The sequence below is a fragment of the Aegilops tauschii genome, chromosome 3 (genome assembly GCF_002575655.3).
Source record: "Aegilops tauschii subsp. strangulata cultivar AL8/78 chromosome 3, Aet v6.0, whole genome shotgun sequence".
Lineage (NCBI taxonomy): Eukaryota > Viridiplantae > Streptophyta > Magnoliopsida > Poales > Poaceae > Aegilops > Aegilops tauschii.
The window spans coordinates 159,111,910-159,131,447 of record NC_053037.3 but is presented as its reverse complement, the minus strand read 5'-3'; the positions used below and the strand labels follow the sequence as shown (position 1 = coordinate 159,131,447).

At 45.6% G+C, this 19,538-nt stretch overlaps 2 protein-coding genes across 3 annotated transcripts; one reads left to right on the top strand and one right to left on the bottom strand.

Moving 5' to 3' along the window:
• The first annotated feature begins 8,697 nt into the window (after positions 1 to 8,697).
• Positions 8,698 to 13,110, top strand: LOC109736972 (factor of DNA methylation 1). 2 transcript variants are annotated; one of them, XM_020296187.4, is made up of 7 exons: positions 8,698 to 9,018; positions 9,099 to 10,226; positions 10,925 to 11,115; positions 11,664 to 11,753; positions 11,834 to 12,112; positions 12,223 to 12,438; positions 12,522 to 13,110. In XM_020296187.4, the coding sequence occupies exons 2-7, from the start codon at positions 9,122 to 9,124 to the stop codon at positions 12,753 to 12,755; spliced, it is 2,115 nt and encodes a 704-aa protein (XP_020151776.1). In that variant the 5' UTR covers positions 8,698 to 9,018; positions 9,099 to 9,121; the 3' UTR covers positions 12,756 to 13,110. The 2 variants fall into 2 exon arrangements, with proteins under 2 accessions (XP_020151776.1, XP_020151775.1); XM_020296186.3 differs by having other exon boundaries at positions 8,734 to 9,018; positions 9,092 to 10,226.
• A 602-nt stretch (positions 13,111 to 13,712) lies between these two features.
• Positions 13,713 to 14,551, bottom strand: LOC109736973 (AT-hook motif nuclear-localized protein 16-like). The gene has a single exon (XM_020296188.3). It carries the CDS (start codon positions 14,473 to 14,475, stop codon positions 13,834 to 13,836), a length of 642 nt encoding a protein of 213 aa, XP_020151777.2. The 5' UTR covers positions 14,476 to 14,551; the 3' UTR covers positions 13,713 to 13,833.
• Between the last annotated feature and the right edge of the window lie 4,987 nt (positions 14,552 to 19,538).

Genomic DNA, 19,538 nt, shown 5'->3' with positions numbered 1-19,538 from the left:
TGATGCACGCAGACAGGAGAAGTTCCGTGATGGCCTTCAAGGTGACATCAAGCTCGCACTTCTAGTGCATGACTTTGCTGATTTCGCCACCTTGGTGAACAAGGCCATCAATGTCGAAACTGGTCTGCAGGAATACCAGAGCTCTCACAGGTGCAACCGTGACACGGGCTCATCTTCGGGCCCGCCCTCACAGAAGCGTAAGATATGGATCCCGAACAACATGTACCATCCAAATGCATCTGCCCCAAGGCAGACCTATGCTGCACCTCGTCTGCCCCCACCACCATCTAGGCAGTCAAGACTTCCAGCTCCACCACCCCAAGCTCCTGTTCCCACTCCCAATAATGGTTTGTGCTTCAGGTGTGGTCAACCAGGACACCGTGCTAGAAAATGCAACCAGAACCAGAATTAACTGGCCCTTCCAGCAACTGGCCATGGAAGCAACCAGCCCCGCAACAACAAGGCCAAGTCTTATGGTCGTGTTCATGCCAACCACGTTGATCTCAACGAAGCTCAAGACCAGCCTGCTACTGTGATGGGTACACTCCTCGTAAATTCAGTACCAGCATCCGTTTTATTTGATACAGGTGCATCGCATTCATTCATGTCAGAATATTTTGCATTCATGCATGGCATTAGAAGCGAAGACATGAATGCTTCACTATTAGTACACACCCCTGCGGGCCAATGTCGAACCTCCATGATCTGCAACGACGTCCCCGTTGAAATCGAAGGACTGGAATTTCTTGTCTCCCCCATCGTACTGAAGTCCTGTAGCATTGATCTCATTCTGGGAATGAATTGGTTAAAAGCGCATACTGCTTCAATCGTTTGCACCACTAAGACCGTCCATCTGCTACACCCTTCAGATGAAATAGTTACTTACCAAGCTCATCTGGTGCAAAATGCCGAGGCAAGGCTCTATGCATTGAATGCATTGAACGCTGCACCACTCGAGGGCATTGAAAACATTCCCGTCGTGTGTGAATTCCTCGACGTCTTCCCTGAAGAACTTCCAGGGATTCCCCCTGCTAGAGCTGTCGAATTCATCATCGACTTGAAACCAGGCACCACTCCTATAGCCAAGCGACCCTACAAGATGCAGCCGCATGAACTCCTTGAGCTTAAGGAGGAAATCAACAATTCTCTTCGCAAAGGATTCATTCGCCCAAGTTGCTCTCCTTGGGGAGCACCTTCTCTCTTTGTCAAGAAGAAGGATGGGACAAACCGATTAGTTCAAGACTACCGTCCTATAAACCAAGCTACCATTCAGAATAAATACCCTCTTCCTCGGATCAATGATCTGTATGATCAACTGGCGGGTTCATCAGTGTTCTCTAAGCTCGACTTGAGGTTGGGTTACCACCAGATCCGTGTTCGCGAAGAGGATATCTCAAAGACCGCCTTTGTGACTCGATATGGTTCATACGAGTACACCGTCATGTCTTTCGGTTTAACCAATGCTCCAGCCATCTTCTCTTGTCTGATGAACTATATATTCATGGATTACCTCGACAAGTTCATTGTGGTTTATCTGGATGATATCCTGGTATTTTCCAAGAACGAAGAAGAACATGCTGAACATCTTCGGCTTGTGCTGGAAAAGCTACGAGAGCATCAACTATATGCCAAGTTCTCCAAATGTGAATTCTGGCTACCCGAAGTAACCTATCTTGGGCATGTCATCTCTAAGGATGGTATTGCCGTCAACCCTGAACGAGTCCAGGCTATCCTTGATTGGACTCCTCCCAAGAACGTTAAGCAAGTCAGAAGTTTTCTCGGTCTCGCCAGCTATTGCCGTCGATTCGTCGAGAACTTCTCCAAGATCGCCAGGCCTCTGACTAACCTGTTGCATAAGGGCGTCAAGTTCCAATGGATAGACAAATGTCAGGAAAGTTTCCAGGCACTTAAAGACAAGTTGACTTCTGCCCCAGTTCTAGCTCCACCTGATACTAAGAAGGACTTCGTCATTTACTGCGACGCTTCCCGTCAAGGATTAGGCTGTGTCCTAATGCAAGACCGCAAAGTGATTGCTTATGCCTCTCGGCAATTGCGCCCTCACGAAGAGAACTACCCAGTTCACGACCTCGAACTTGCTGCTGTCATTCATGCGCTGAAACAGTGGCGACATTACCTTCTCGGTAATCGTTGCGAGATCTTCACTGACCACCAAAGTCTGAAGTATCTGTTTACTCAGCCAGACCTGAACCTTTGTCAGCAGAGATGGATGGAGCTTGTTGCAGACTTTGACTTGGGTATTTCCTATACGCCAGGCAAGGCCAATGTAATGGCTGATGCCTTGAGCCGCAAGTCTTACTGCAACCACCTCCAGGTTCACAAAGTTCAGCCCTCGCTTGTTGAAGAATTTAGGAAGCTGAACCTCCATATTGTTCCTCCGGGTGCACTCGCTCCCCCTCCTAAGGAGTTTCGCAAGATGAACCTCCGTGCAGGGTTCCCTCAATACCCTGGCTGTCGAGCCAGATCTCTTGGACTCCATCAAGAGAATACAGGGATATGACTCTGAAGCCCACAAGATTAAGCGCTACCTCGCAGAAGGAAAGCCCTCATTCTTCACTATCGCTGAAGATGGCACTTTATACTTCAAGGGCCGCCTAGTGGTGCCATGTGCAGAGAAAAACCTGGATATGACACAGGAAGTTATGAAAGAAGCTCATGATACGTCCCTGTGCATCCATCCTGGTAGTACAAAGATGTACCAAGACATCCGTCAGAGATTCTGGTGGTCTAATATGAAGCAAGACATTGCTCGTTATGTTGCTGAGTGTGACGTTTTCCGTCGTATCAAAGCAGAACATCAAAGGCCTGCTGGAACTCTGCAACCTATCTCTATTCCTGAATGGAAATGGGACCATGTTGAGATGGACTTCGTCACTAGATTTCCCAAATCACAGAAAGTTAATGATGCTATTCTTGTCGTCATTGACCGGCTTTCCAAAGTTGCACATTTCCTGGCGGTCAAAGAAACGATCACTGCTAGTCAGCTGGCAACGCTCTATATGTCCAGGATTGTTTCACTCCACAGTATTCCATTGGTTATCAGCTCAGACCGTGGCAGCTTATTCACTTCAAGATTCTGGGCAAGTTTCCAAGAAGCCATGGGAACTCATCTGTCATTCAGTACTGCGTTTCATCCTCAGTCGCAAGGGCAAGTTGAACGCGTCAACCAAGTTCTCGAAGACATGCTTCGAGCTTGTGTTATTTCCTTCGGCAAGAAATGGGAGGAATCTCTCCCGTATGCTGAGTTCTCTTATAATAATAGCTATCAAGCTAGTCTGAAGATGGCCCCCTTCGAAGTTTTATATGGACGAAAGTGCCGAACCCCTCTGAACTGGTCAGAAACAGGGGAACGTCCACTCTTCGGTCCAGATATTATCCAACATGCCGAAGAACAAGTCCGCATTATTCGTGAGAATCTCAAGACTGCTCAGTCACATCAGAAGAGTCAGTATGACCGTCATCATAAAGACATGGTCTATCAACCTGGCGAAAAGGCTTATCTTCGAGTCACACCAATGAAGGGTGCTCACCGCTTCGGAATCAAGGGCAAACTAGCTCCTCGCTATATTGGCCCATTCACTATTCTGGAAAGGCGTGGAAAAGTGGCATACCAACTGGAGCTACCGCCGAACCTTCTCAGGTTCACGATGTGTTCCATGTGTCACAGCTCCGCCGTTGCTTCAAGGACCCAATCCGAGCTGTGGATCATGAAGTGCTCGAATTGCAGCAGGACCTCTCCTATAAGGAGCATCCGGTCCGCATTCTCGACCAAGCTGAACGCCGCACATGTCAGAAGGCGATCAAGTTCCTCAAAGTCCAATGGTCGCACCATTCTGAAGATGAAGCCACTTGGGAACGCGAGGATCGCCTGCGTGATGAATACCCCGCACTGTTTCCTTCTACCTCCTAAATCTCGGGACGAGATTTCTTGTAGTGGAGGAGTTTTGTAACGCCCGGATAATCAAGCTACAGTAATCCCACGCTAATGGTGCCACGTCACCACAGTTACTGTTGCTAATCTACCGTTAGGTCAAACCGTTTCAAAATTCAAATTCAAATTAATGTCAACAATAAAAGTTTTTAAAAATTTACAACAAAAATGTTCGGGAGGTGCCATATTTCGCATAAGTAAATATGGTGTAGTAAACACATTTTTATAAAATGCCTAAATAATTTAAATTGAAATAAAAAAGAAAAGAAATTAGAAAATAGAAAATTAAAAAAAGAGAAAACCCCTGGACCGTGGCCCAACTGGGCCAACCCCCCAGGCCCAGCCGGCCAGCCCATCCATTCCCTTAACCCGCCCGGACCCCGAACCCCCCACCGACACTTCCCCCCCACGAAATATCTCCCCCCTCTCCCCCGATTTGGATCGGGATCGAGAGGAGACCGCCGACCCCGCGCCAGGACGCCGTCGCCGCCGGAGCTCCTCGTCGGACGGCCTCACTGGAGCGCTCCCTCGCCGGCCTGCCTCTTCTGCATCGACGCCGTCGTCCCCGTCCCCCACCTCGACACCCACTGCCCCGTTCCCTACGCCCCAATGTGAGCCCCGCCGTCGCGCTCGTCTCCGCGCGCCCTCGCTCCCTCTCCCTCTCCCTCGCGCGCTCGCGCTCGTCGCCGCAGCCCCCGCGCGCGCGCTCACCGCGCTCACTACATCGGTCGCGCGCCCCGGCCGAATCGCCCGTGCCACGGCCTCCTCTCCCCCTCCCGCACCGCCTCGCGCACTCGCCGCCCGCCCCGCACTGCTCCGCCCGCGCACACCGCTCAGGGCCGCGCCCCGCCCCTGTCCGTGCATCGCCGCGCGCACCCCGCGGCCACGTGATGCGCCCGCCAACCTCCTCGCTCCGGCCACCACCCGCGGCCGCCTGCTCCCCTGCTGCTTGCTCGCCGCCGACCACCCCCTGCTCGCCGCTGCTGCTCGCTGCGGGGCTCGGCCGCGCCCCCGCGCCCCTGGTGCTGCTCCCCCCGCCTCCCTGCCGCCCTATCGCCGCAGCGCCGTCGGCCACCGCGGCCGCCCTGGCCACCGGCCTCGCCTCGTCGCACTCTCTGCGGGCGAGCGCCCGTCCAGGCGCCCACGCCCGCTAGCGATCAAACCCGCCAAGGCCCCATAGGGCCAATGACATGTGGGGCCCAGCCCACAGAACGAAAAAAATTAATTAATTAATTAAGTTAATTAATCCTGTTTAAATTAATCTAATTAATTAGTTAATTTAATTAAACAGTAATTAATTAGCTAAACCCAAATTAAACTAAGCAGTGTATGACATGCGGGACCCGCACGTCAGTTTGACCCAGTCAACGCCCTGTTGACTGCTGACGTCATGATGACGTCAGCATGCACTGTTCTGGATAATGTTGTATTAAATTAATTAAATAAATGCTAAAATTAATTTAAATCTTTTAAAATTTAATATAAAATAAACCGTAGCTCGGATGGGAAAACTTTGTACATGAAAGTTGCTCAGAACGACGAGACGAATCCGAATACGTAGTCCGTTTGTCAGCCACACGTTCCTAGCATAGCGAACATGGAACTTCCCCCCCGGTCCGTCTGTCCGAAAACGTGAAACATCGGGAATACTTTCCCGGATGTCCCCCCCCCCTTCGCCGGTACCACCTACTGTCGCGTTAGGGCACACCTAGCACCGCTCATTGTCATGTCACGCATCGTCATGCTTATGTTTGCATTGTATTTACTGTTTCTTCCCCCCTCTTCTCTCCGGTAGACTACGAGACCGACGCTGCTGCTGCCCAGTTCGACTACGGAGTTGACGACCCCTCCTACTTGCCAGAGCAACCAGGCAAGCCCCCCCCCTTGATCACCAGATATCGCCTATTCTTCTCTATACTGCTTGCATTAGAGTAGTGTAGCATGTTACTGCTTTCCGTTATCCTATCCTGATGCATAGCCTGTCCTTGCTTCTACTGTTGTTACCTTTACCTGCAATCCTACATGCTTAGTATAGGATGCTAGTTTTCCATCAGTGGCCCTACATTCTTGTCCGTCTGCTGTGCTATACTATCGGGCCGTGATCACTTGGGCGGTGATCACGGGTATATACTTATATACTCTATACATGATACCTGTGGTGACTAAAGTCGGGTCGGCTCGTAGGAGTACCCGCAAGTGGATCTTTGTGGCGGAGCGACAGGGCAGGTTGAGACCGCCTAGGTGAGAGGTGGGCCTGGCCCTGGACGGCGTCCGCGGTTACTTCAACATAACACGCTTAACGAGTTCTTGGTATTTGATCTGAGTCTGGCCATTTGGTCTATACGCACTAACCAGCTACGCGGGAACAGTTATGGGTACTCGACGTCGTGGTATCAGTCGAAGCTCTTCTTGACGTCAGCGACGGAGCGGCGCGCGCCGGATTGGACTGGAACGCCACTAGGCTAGGTCTGCTTCCGGCCGCCCTCGCAACGTGCAGGTGTGCAATGGGCGATGGGACCAGACCCCTGCGCGCATAGGATTTAGACCGACGTGTTGACCTCTCTGTTGAGCCTAGGTGGGGCTGCGACGTGTTGATCTTCCGAGGCCGGGCATGACCCAGAAAAGTGTGTCCGTCCAAATGGGATCGAGCGTGTTGGGTTATGTGGTGCACCCCTGCAGGGAAGTTTATCTATTCGAATAGCTGTGTCCCTCGGTAAAAGGATGACCCGGAGTTGTACCTTGACCTTATGACAACTAGAACCGGATACTTAATAAAACACACCCTTCCAAGTGCCAGATACAACCCGGTGTTCGCTCTCTAACAGGGCCACGAGGAGGAGATCGCCGGGTTAGGATTATGTTATGCGATGCTACTTGGAGGACTTCAATCTACTCTCTTCTACATGCTGCAAGATGGAGATGGCCAGGAGCGTAGTCTTCGACAGGACTAGCTATCCCCCTCTTATTCTGGCATTCTGCAGTTCAATCCACTGATATGCCCCTTTACACATATACCCATGCATATGTAGTGTAGCTCCTTGCGTGCGAGTACTTTGGATGAGTACTCACGGTTGCTTCTCTTCCTCTTTTCCCCCTTTCCTTTCTATCTGGTTGTCGCAACCAGATGCTGGAGTCCAGGAGCCAGACGCCACCGTCGACGACGACACCTACGGCACTGGAGGTGCCTACTACTACGTGCAGCCCGCTGACGACGACCAGGAGTAGTTAGGAGGATCCCAGGCAGGAGGCCTGTGCCTCCTTCGATCTGTATCCCAGTTTGTGCTAGCCTTCTTAAGGCAGACTTGTTTAACTTATGTCTGTACTCAAATGTTGTTGCTTCCGCTGACTCGTCTATGATCGAGCACTTGTATTCGAGCCCTCGAGGCCCCTGGCTTGTATTATGATGCTTGTATGACTTATTTATGTTGTAGAGTTGTGTTGTGATATCTTCCCGTGAGTCCCTGATCTTGATCGTACACATTTGCGTGCATGATTAGTGTACGGTCAAATCGGGGGCGTCACAAGTCCTTAGGCTTGATCGTGTGCATTTGCGTGCATGGTTAGTGCATGATTAAGCTGGGGGCGTCACATCCACCTCAGTCAGAGCAGCGTCTAGCTTCACCTTTATTTGGGCCAACACCTCGGTCAGCTGATCATTCTTCAACCAAGCCTCCTGTTAATGGCAGCAGGCACTGAGTATTCAAGCCTTGATACGGTCCCAGGGGCCCATACCAAGCCTTAGGGGCTACTACCGTAATTGGTAGTCTTATTCGTCTTCAAACAAATATGTGAAATCCTGAAGCAACAAGAACTCGGGTAAATCTTTAACCGCAAACCCCGCGACAAGACGTCCAGCGATTGATCAAAGGCACCTCGGGCTGCCCCGCGGTATGCATCTACCGCGCTGAGGGCATTGAACTCCTGATCCGAGAAGGCCGGATTCCTTAGAGAAGCTTTCCGTCGGCAATAATTCATGGCACATTGGATCTCGGACGGAGTAGCCGAGCTGGTCGCCGAGTCCTTGTGCTGAGGGGCCTCAGAGGCGATTCCCACGGAGGTACGAAGGACATCGGAGGCATCAACAACGAGGATGGAGATGACGAAGTTGCGAAAGGCGGCGCAACGGCAGACAAGAAACCATATGTGCGGGAGGCGGTGGTGATAGGCATTGCATGGCGACGATGGTCGGGACGGGAACCTGTGCGAGAAGGAGGCATCAGGCGAGGGGATGAGGGACGAAGAAGGTCGATTGGGGATAGGCTGGCGGCGGGCAGGAACCCTAATCACCTTCGTGTCGCTAGTCTCATGCCCGCTGGATGACATGACAGGAGTATATGTGAGAGGTAAGAATTGTTGCTATCGTGCGTGGGGTTGGGTCGCTCTAGGTTTTTCTTTCAGTTTTGTAGAAATGATAAAACCAGGGATAAAGGAGGTGGGAAGCAAGAGGAGCGGAATATAGAGGAGATATAATAACTAGTTAAAGAGTATAATACCGCAAAAAGAGAAAAATATTGCAGGATTAGCATAGAAAAAAGGCCGGTGAAGCTCAGGAACATACTAGTTAAGAAGTGGCAACGGCACGGGCAAAGGCATCCTAAAAATAGGTGCAATACATTTTATTGGCCGTAGTTACACTTGCTAAATTATTTCTAAAATTGTCTTAAGAGTCAGGGCAAATCGGTCAAATCAACACTAGTCCTGTCTCCGCTTACGTATTGCAACTCGTGCGCCGTGCGCGCAGAAAATCTGCACGAAATCGAAGGACGGTCGCACGGACGGTGCCACGCGACTGACTGGTGGGGCCACGCACCTCGTCCTTCCTCCCCGTCACTACTGGCATCGCCTCCGGTCAGGTGCGCCCCCAAAAGGCCAAAAACCCTGCAAATGCAGTTGGCCTGTCCTTAAATCCCTTGCTCCTCTCGGCGATTCCGCTCCTTGCCACCGCAAATCCGGCCAAGGGAGCCTCGTCCGGTGCGATTGATCCACTCTGAGGTTCTCGACGCCCCATTTGATCCAGCGTCGTGCCATTCTGGAATCTGGGTGGATTTCTGGTCCGGGTTGTGGGAAAGGTGAGTCTTTTCGTTCCTCTTTCGGTGATTTCACTCCCCAATCTTATGGATTCCCCTCCTCAAATCCTGCCAGTCTGCAGCGAGCTGAATCTCTGATCCGACAATGGATCTCGACATGGACGACTACATGGACCCCTACGAGGAGGCCGAGGCCGAGGCCGCCGCGGAAGCCGCCGGCGTGACCGGCCCAGGCGCCGCATCCGCGGACGAGGAGTCGGACGGCGAGGACGACTCGGAGGCCGAGAGCGACTACGAGGAGGAGTCCTACGGCCTTCTCAAGTCCGGCAAGCACCGGGTGCGCAACCCGGACGGCACCTTCCGCTGCCCCTTCTGCCCCGGCAAGAAGAAGCAGGACTACAAGCTCAAGGACCTCCTCCAGCACGCCGACGGCATCGGCGTCTCCAGCAAGCACCGCCGCCACGGCCGGGAGCGTGCCTTCCACCGTGCCTTTGCCCGCTTTGTCCGCGCCGAGCCGTCCTTTGCGCAGGAGCTCTCCACTATCGTTGGGATTCCCGGTGCCACTGTAACTGCTACTGCTAATGCAGATGCCACTGACAAAGGAAAGGCCGTTGCCAATGGTCACACCAGTGGATCCAGTGCTGTGGCAGTGACTGAGGGACCACCACAGGATGGCGAAGAGAAGTTTGCTTGGCCATGGTGTGGAATTCTTGCAGCCGGTGCAGGGTTCAATGCTGAAAACTTTGCAGATAGAGTGGCCATGTTTAGTCCAGAAGACATCGTGCCTTTAGTTTTCGATGACACAGAAAACTCGGAATGCTTTGCAATTGTGCGGTTTAGTCCTGGCTGGGGTGGATTTAGTGACGCTCTCGCACTTGAGAACCAATTCAGTGTAAATAAGCTTGGGAAGAAGGAATGGGAGGCAAGGAGCAGTTGTGGAGGTGCTGTGGACGGCGAGGAGAACGAGAATGGTGAGGTTAAGGTTTATGGTTGGGTTGCCCGAGAGGTGGACTACACTGCTGGGGGTTTGGTGGGAAGATACTTAAGGAAGCACACTGACATTAAGACCATAGATGAGATTACCAAGAGTCAGAGGGAGCCATTGGGGAAGATTGTGGCAGCATTGGCAACTCAGCTCGAGGCAAAGAACCAAGACTTGCAGGATCTGGAGACAAAGAAGAATGCAACAGAATTCTCCATTGCAAGGCTTGAGGAGGACAATAGGAGGCTGCATGAGGCATATAATGAAGGTATGTGCTGCTTCATTTTCTGTAGATGTACCTTTCTTTACGTGGTTTCTGGTCGTGTGCCTCTGCCTGATGGTGCAGAAGATCATTTACCCATGTGCACTTGGCTACTAATGTTACTGAAACTTGATGAAACCCAGTGATTCAGTCGGTACCTTGTATTTCTGTCTTAAACTATTTAAAAGGACAGACCCAGTGCATAGAAGCTCCCACACAAGGTGGGGTCTGGGGAGGGATTATAGGAACCTAGTCTTACCCCTGCAAAGTGCAATGCAGAGAGGCTGGTTCGAACTAGGACCTCTTGGCACAAGTGGGGAGGACTTCACCACTGCGCCAGGCCTGCCCTCTTCTGTCTTAAACTATTTGCTAAAAATAATAATTTCTAACTGAATGTTAAGATCCCTGAATGATCAACTCTTGTGGGTTTCTATCTATTTATGAATGCAGTATTTGGAGAAATAGTGCTCTTTGTTGATTATACAGGCAGCAGGAGTGCAGAACCAGGACTTTTGTTGGCCTATCATTATGGATGTAATTTCTTCATTTGTCTCTTGTCTGCTTTAACATTGAATACTATGAGATAATGTTGGTTACGTTTTACAATGCATAGTTTTTTTTGCCATTGCAAAATAATTAAAGTAGTGTTGCTCTACCACACACCAATATGCAGCATCGTAATGAGTTTTATGTTTCCCCTTCAGAAATGCGCAAGCTGCATCGCAAGGCTCGTGACAATGCTCTGAGGATTTTCCAGGACAATGAAAATTTGAAGCTTGAAATAGAAAATAACAAGAGAGAAATGATTTTGCGTGCTAAGCAGCTGGAGAAGTTGTCAGTTGAGAATGCCAATGACAGGAAAAAACTTGCAGAACTTTCTGATGAGAAGCAAAAGGTAAACTAAAGAACTGTGTGTGTGAGGTACTAAGCTATGCGAATATAGTGTCTCCTATCATGCCTACGATACACATTAGGAATATTCAGGACATCGACTTTTTTTATACTATTTTAGTGGCTAACTTCAAAATGATACACTACTATGAATTTTCAGGATATCAACTGCTGTTTATGTTTTTGAGTTGCTAACTTCAAAATGAAATCAAGATTGTTTTACCTGCTGCTTTCTACATTTTATGTTAAATTTGTACCAAGTCATTTAGAGGGATATATAACATGACAATAATTTCATTTTGACATGGTATCTGTTACTTGTTTGTCTAAATTATATGCTATTGTTTAGCTTTTAGTTTATGGGCAGCTTAAATAGCGGCTCATTTCTTTCTACAGCATAAGAGTAACGCTGAATAATTTTCTAGTTTCCCATAAAGCTACAGTTGCCACTTTCAAGGTATTGAACACTTCTAAACGTGAAATATATGATATGATTGCACAAGTGCATACTGTAATTTAAGATATATTCCTATCTTGATCCCCCTTCTACAGGCAAAAGACGATAAAAGTGAACTTGAGCTGGCAAGTATAGAGCAGCAGAGGAATGATCAAGATATTTTGAAGCTAGTCGAGGACCAGAAGGTTTGCTACCTTTCTTTACTTATGTTATTTCCTAGATCGGTGCTCGACCTGGACATGAGAACTAATCGTGGGAACAACAGAGGGAAAAGGAGGATGCCCTCGCAAGAATGCTTGAGCTGGAAAAGGAGCTGCATGAGAAACGAGAACTTGAGCTCGAAGTGACACGATTGAATGGCACACTCCAAGTGATGAAACATTTGGAAGGAGACGATGATGGGGATATTCATGACAAGATGGAGAAGCTTAGTGAAAAGCTAGAGCATGAAAGGAAACGCCTGGAAGAGCTGAGCGGAGAGCTGGTGAGGAAAGAGCGTGAAAGTAATGATGAGTTACAGGAGGCCCGAAAAGAATTGATAATGGTACTGCTCCTTTCTCTGCGGCGTTTGGAAATTTCCTTGCACCTAATGAATTTTAAATTAGTTGATGAATTGGCTTTCTTTCATTGAATAGTTACTGTCACCATGAGCAGGGTTTGGAGGACATACTCAGCGGGCGGACAGCTATCGGTATCAAAAGGATGGGCGAACTTGATGAAAGACCTTTTCAGAATGCATGCAAGAGAAAATATGGAAATGATGATTATGAGACAAGGGCAGCAGAGCTGGTCTCGAGTTGGCAGGAGGAGATAAAGAAGCCAGCCTGGCATCCTTATAAGTTTGTTAAGGCTGAAGACGGAAGTGACAAGGTATCTACTAAGTTTATCTACATTCAACCCCTTTGTATTGTTAGAGGCTACTGTTTTTTCATAACAATCCTCGGGTAATGCAGGAAGTTGTAAATGATGAGGACCCAAGACTGAAGCAATTGTGGATCGAATATGGTGACGATGTGTGCAATGCAGTGAAGACCGCTCTGAGCGAAGTAAACGAGTACAACCCGAGCGGAAGGTACGTGGTGTCAGAGCTGTGGAATTTCAGGAAAAACCGTAAGGCGACGATGAAAGAGGTGCTGAGGTTCATCTTCCAGCAGATGGAGGTGCCCGGCAAGCGCAGGAGGGGTTGATGAACCCTGCGCTGTTTTATTAGCTCTAGTAGGGTGTATGCCTGCTGGTGGTGCCATTGTGGTAGGAGTCCTGACATGGGAGTTGTATTATCTGCATGACATTCTCTTCTTCAGATTAATGCTGTTTGTTCCAGAACTGACATGATCAGTATACTCAACAATAGCCTTTGGGCTTTGGCTGCTAGCGTGCGCGTAGATTGTGCAGGTGTATATTACCTCTCAAATTGCTTGTCTTAGATTTGGCTGCTAGCTAGCGCTAGTATCTATCTAGACAAATTTAAGACAAGTAATTCGGGGCGGAGGGAGTATTATATATGTATCTTTATTTTTCTGTGCAACGTTGTGAGTTGTGGTACCCGATCTTGTTGCGACATCTTCAGCGATCTTGAGCATGTGTCAGTTTGATAGTTGGAGAGCCAAAACGTCTTCTTTTAGAGCTGTTTGGTGAAAGCTGCATTTTTGCTGATCGGAAGATGTTTAGGTGTGAGAGAAAGAGAAGGTACTGAAAACAAGTTACAAGGGAACTTTGCTGGGTAAGGTTACTGATGCAGGCACTTCTGATGCATTGACATTCCTCGCAAAAGTAGGAGAGCTTTAGAATCACATTGGATGTTGTCCTTTTACTCTCGATGAATTTTATAAATGCATAAACATTTGGATGAAGACAATGGTTGGGATATTCATGGCACTAGATAACAAAATGCTCTAGGATGTTTTGCAGCTACCATGCAAGATTGCACCTTATATGTTACTCCCTCTGTTCACAAATATAAGATGTTCTACCTTTTTTCTCAATCAAATGTACGTTCACTCATTTAGTCTGTATATATAATCCATGTTGAGATATCCAAAACATCTCATGTTTGTGGACGTAGGGAGTATTTTTAATACTGTATCTTCATGAAAAGTTTGTGTTTCTTTCGAGACATTGAAAAGTTTCTGTTGTCTCACAGCCAAAGAAGATAAAAGCAGAACATGGATTTTTTTTTTCAAAGCTTGGACCAAAACTCCACTTCGGCCTGCTTGCCAACGAACAATATGACGGCCCAATCTATATTCTCCACTCGGTGCATACGGTTCAGCTCTTCGCGCCCAGCTTCCGACGCAGCGGCGCCCATCCGCACTGTTGCTGCAGCGGCTGGCCGCCGCACCGCCACTGTCCGGCCACGCCGTGCACGTCGCTCCCGTCCGCCTTGGAGGATCCGTCCCCCTTCACCAGAGGCAACCGGTCGATCGCAGCCGCGACAAACGTGGCCACCATCACCACCACCGGACCGGCGGCCACGAGCCCTCCCTCCGCGACGGCGCCGCCCAGCACGCTGCCTCGCGGCCCGGCCAGGAACACCGCGACGCCCGCCGCTGACGCCGAGGGAGACGGGAAGAAGCACCCTGCCAGGCTCAGGATCTCCGTCGTGCCCCGGAGCACCAGCGCCGGCTCCCTGAGCACGACGTCCGCGACGTGCCCGGCGGCGCCCAGCACCAGCGCGCCGCAGCGCCCCCGCCGCGCGAACGCCGCGACGCACGACAGGACGTCGCGCCCGGCGGGCACCTCCAGGACGTGGGCGCGCATCGCGCTGGGGCACTCGTGCGCGATCACCACGGGCGCCTTGGGCGCGCGGTTCTTGGAGGAGGAGATCTGCGCCGCCGGCCTCGGCCTGCACGGCTGCCGGAGCCTGTCCGGAGCGGCCGTCGTCGCGGCGGCTGCGGTGGCCATGCCCATGGTAAAAAGATTATTTTTGTGTGTGCTTCTGCACGTCCTTTGTGGAGGTTAATTACAGGGGTTAGATGGCTTTTTAAGGGCGGGGTCGGTGTTGTTCGAAGTACGAGTATAAGCTGTTAAGCAGGGAAATACGCGTGATGAGTAGTTTAGTGGTAAAGTGTTCGAACATCCTAACAAGCTCCCAACTGTACTGTGTGTGTGTTTTGTAAAACATTTTCCGCGGCGCAGAGTAGGTATGGCGCGTCTGTTTGTTGTGCGAGGTGGTTCATGTTTTACACTTTTACTTCATGTTTGGTACAGTACTAAAATTGCTTTGTGGGATGAATCATTCTCAAGAATCAATGGTCCTGCCGGCACCAAAATTTTCAAGTCAGGCTCCACACCGCATGTGTCAGAAAAAACATCCATTTGTCGAAATGGGCATATGGAAGAGCATATCAAAGGAACCGGGATCGATTCGTCCACTTAACAGCAGGAACCTAACAGATCTGTTCAGAAATTGGGGAGCTCCTACCTGCCGCTCTCTGCGGCAGGTCGTCGCTCGCACGCACAGGCGGTTTACGATTGGGCCGGCCCGATTGAGAACTGTAGGTCCAAAATAAAGACCCGATCGAGAACTGTAGCCAAAAAATTAAAGCGCCGAGCTGGGATTGAACCGAGAATCTCGTCCTAGCGTCAATGCGCTACTACCAGCAGACATAGCAAGCTTTAATACTCACAACACAGCGCAAACCTTTAAGCACAAACTACCGAGCACAGATCCGATTTTTTTGAAATTTCAAACGCATTTTTCAAAACAAAAAACAACCCGGATGTTTTGTGAAACGCAACTACTTTTGAATACCGTGAACAATTTTATTAAAAACTGCCACATTTTCGAAAATCATGAACAATTTTTTGATACGGGGAAATTTTTGTAATTCCAGAACAAAATTTCAAAAGGTGAAAAAATTAAACTCCCGAACAAAAATTGAAAACATTTACATTTTCAAAATTTCAAAAATATTTTTGAAACAGGAACATTATTTGAAAATCCTGAAAAAATGGAAACAGGAACCTTTTTAAAATATTATGAATAATTTTTGGAAATGGGTACCTTTTTTGAAAAGTTGTGATAATTTTGAACGCAAAACATTTTTGAGCACTTTATTGAAATTTGCGAACAATTCTTTATACTAGAACATTTTTTGAAACTCCAGGAAAAAATTGAACATGAACTTTTTTTAAATTAGTGAACAGTTTTTGAAAACGGCAACATTTTCGAAATTCTGAACATTTTTTGAAAAGTTGTGAAATTTAGAACCAAAACATTCCGAACAATTTTTGAAAAACACGAACAATTTGTGAAAATCTTGAACATTTTTTGTATTTAAGAACAATATTTGAAAACATGATAATTTTTAAAATTACTGAAGAAACACGAACAATTTTTTAAAATCCTGAAAAAAAATTGAATTTAAGGAAAATATTTGAAAACACTCATATTTTTAAAATTATTAAACATTTTGGAGAAACACAAACAATTTTAGAAAATTAAACATTTTTCATAAACTGCAATATTGTTTGAAAATTACGAACAATTTTTGAAAAAACGAACATTTTTTGAAACTGCCGAACAAATTTAAAACTTGAACGATTTTTTATAACACGAACATTTTTTTGACATTTGTGAATAATTTTTCAAAAAACACGAACATATAAAAAAATTGGAATAGGAAAAAAAAGCTAATATTGAAAAAAAAGAAACAAAAACAACAAATAGGAGGGAAAAGCAAAAAAAAAGAAACTAGAAACAATAAAATCAAGAAAAAAACAGAAAATAAAAGCAGGTTCAGGAACCTTCCAGAAGGTTCTAAAACGAAAAAAAAAACATCTGGAACCACTAGAAGGTTCCCAAAACCGGATCGCTGCAACTATTAACGGTCCGGCCCAAATCACGTCGCTCGCTCGGGAAACTTGTGCGAAGCTTCGACAGTTTGACGCAACGTGCGTCACATAGGGTTTTCCCAAAAATTGGGACTGGCTACAGCCTAGTCGACCCAAAATAACTTATTTCATGCGGAACATCCAGCCCATTCGACTCAAATAACAATAAGAGTTTTTTTTGCGGGACAGATAACAATAGGAGTTAGGCCATGTTTGGTCCAGACAAAAAAAATTTACCAAGAATTTAATTACAATGAGCTGTTAACCTGATAACCCAAAAGAAGAAAAAGGGGCTCGCCTGAAGTTCTAATACTTGTGGTGGTGCCGCCATACAGAATAAATGAACAAAAAAGTCCTAAGAAAAAAAAATAACTACCGGCATTGTATCACCCTTAAAAAAATCAAAATATATAAAAATAGTCAAATAATGACAAATTTTTCATACAAATTATATGTAAGTTGCACTTTTGATAAATTCAAGAATACACCTATAATAGTGAAAATTTTACAAAAAGGTAGTTTTCTAAGAGGGACTAGATTAGTGGCATTGGTAGTAGCCTTGAAAAGAAAGAAAATAAAATAGAAACTAAAACAAAATCAAACTAATGAAGTTTTATAAGAATGAATTAGTGGCATTGATATTATATTTAAGAGGAAATAAAATAAAATAAAACTAAATCAAAATATGAAGTTTTCCATGGAGAATGAACTAGTGGCATTTGTATTATCCTTTACAAAGGAATAAAATAAAAAATAATATAAAACAAACAATGTCAAAATTTGCACAACAATTTACATAAAAATTGCACCATTTAATAAATATGCAAGAATAAGTATATCTAGTGGAATCGTCGCAAAAAAGTAAGCTTCCAAAGAAGGAATGAATTATAGACTGGAACAAAACAAAATCAAAATGGTATGTAAACTAAAAATAAAATAAAAAATTTCTAAGAAAGAATTAATTAGTGGCATTTGTATTACCCTTCAAGAAGCAAGAAATTTAAGAAAAACATAAATTGAAATATAAAATAAAACAATATCAGAAAATGAAGTTTTCAAAGGAAGAATGAATTAGTGGCATTTGTATTACCTTTTACGAAGAATCAAATCAAAAATACGAAGAATCAAATAAAAAATTATCTAAACGAATAATGTTAAACAAATCATACAAGTTACACAAAAATTGTGCTTTCTATAAAATGCAAGAATGTGCAATAATAATAGGATATTCTTAAAAAGGAAGTTTCATAAGATGGAATGAATTAGTGACATTGGTATTACCCTTAAATAAGAAATGAAATGAAATATAAACTAAAAACAAAATAAAAATCAGAAAAATTCTAAGTAAGAATGAATTAGTGGAATTTGCATTACCTTTTAAGAAGAATAAAAATAAAGTAAAAAATAAACAAGAATCATTATAGTGCAATCTTCTATGAAAGAATAAATTAGTGGCTTTGGTATTACCCTTTGAGAAGAAAGAAAATGAAATAAAAACTAAAAAATAAAAAAAAAGTTTTCTAAAGAATAATTGATTAGTGGTATTAGTATTACTATTTAAGAATGAAAAATGAAAAACAAATCGAAAACAAATAATGACAAAATATGCACACAATGTCTATAAAAATATATGTAGGAATGAGCATATAATAGTGGCATTGGAATTACCATTCAAGAAAAAATAAAATAAAAGAATTGCTAAAACAGATCAAAATAATGAAGATTTACAAGGAACAATTTATTAGTGGCATTTGTATTAATCCCCCCGTCCAAAATAAGTGTCTCCACTTTAATACAACTTTGTACTAAAGCTGTAACAAGTTAGTTTGGAACAGAGGGAGTACCTTTTGAGAAGAAAATAAAATAAACGTAAGAAATTTAAAAACTTGCACAACTTTGCACTGAAATTGCACTTTTTGTACTATGCAAATAATAATCATATAATCATGCATTTTTCACACATATTGTACAGTATTTGTCTATATATTTTTATACTCACCCAACATCTAAAAAATGCCCACAATATATAAAAAAACTGACTGTAAATAAAAATAGAAAATAAAAGTGAAACACATAAAACCAAAAAACAGAGAAAGACGATGGTAGAGAGGGAAGGGTGGGTCGCACATGCAATGCGCTCAGCCCGTTAAGGGATTGACTGATCCAAAACAGTGGTCAGACTATTCACAGCCCAAAACAAGACAAACCACACACAGAAGAGGAAAAATAGCATGAATCTCAGAGGAAAAAGGGAAGACCAAGAAATTGACTGACCCAAATTTTAAATTTGGCTGATTGACATATAGCTAAATTGATCTGTTATTTTGGTCGAAGTGGAGCCACTGATGATTGATGTAATCAAGATTGACGTTACAATGGGACGCGGAGTATGTGAGCTTGAGCTCAAATGAGCTTGGATGAACAGTAAAATCGATTTATTTTTAGAAAAATTAAACAAATTCTGACTTCTTTTTTGGTAAACTTTGACAAATATTCTAAGTGCTTGCAAATTTTCATCATGAGATCACATTCGTGGAAGGCGTGACAAAAAAAAAAGCAAAATCGATGCTCCGGAAATGCTACTTTTGAAAGTATTTTGAAGCACTGATTTTTTTTTGCCACGCCTTCCACGAGCGCGATCTCATGATGAAAAATTGCAAACATTTAGAAAATTTGTCAAAGTTTGCCATAAAAAAAGCCAATTTTTTATTTGAGCTCAGAAGGGTACTTTCGGTTACAACGCCAGTTAGTTGGTTTCCTTCTCTGCTACCAAGTTACTGAGTCGTTTGAGTAATGTACCATGATATTATCTTTTGCCAACACGCGTGGTTCCGGAGTCGGCACTTCAGGCATCAGGATTCAACTGAGGTTACAGTGTGTTGTGCCGTTGTTTTTTTAAACAAAGAAGGTGGCTGGCTGCCGACCTTATATTTCAAAACAGGCAAAGCCTGGTGAAGTAACAGATACAAAGCAAGACTTGGCCGGTGCACCAAGGTGCAAGGCACAAGTAGAGTCTTAACAGAAAGGTACGAAGGAGGCAAGGGGGAAGAGATTACATCACTTCAAACTTCAAACACGGACTAAGTGGTTATTTTCTGGCACCATACTGAATATCATCCTTTGCTATCTGACTATGG

Excerpts from the sequence above, each read along its gene's own strand:
- LOC109736972 (XM_020296187.4), top strand. The coding sequence starts at position 9,122 with ATGGATCTCGACATGGACGACTACATGGACCCCTACGAGGAGGCCGAG. Across the intron at positions 11,754-11,833 it reads AGCTAGTCGAGGACCAGAAG|AGGGAAAAGGAGGATGCCCT; the intron begins GTTTGCTACCTT and ends TGGGAACAACAG. Across the intron at positions 12,439-12,521 it reads CTGAAGACGGAAGTGACAAG|GAAGTTGTAAATGATGAGGA; the intron begins GTATCTACTAAG and ends CGGGTAATGCAG.
- LOC109736973 (XM_020296188.3), bottom strand. The coding sequence starts at position 14,475 with ATGGGCATGGCCACCGCAGCCGCCGCGACGACGGCCGCTCCGGACAGG.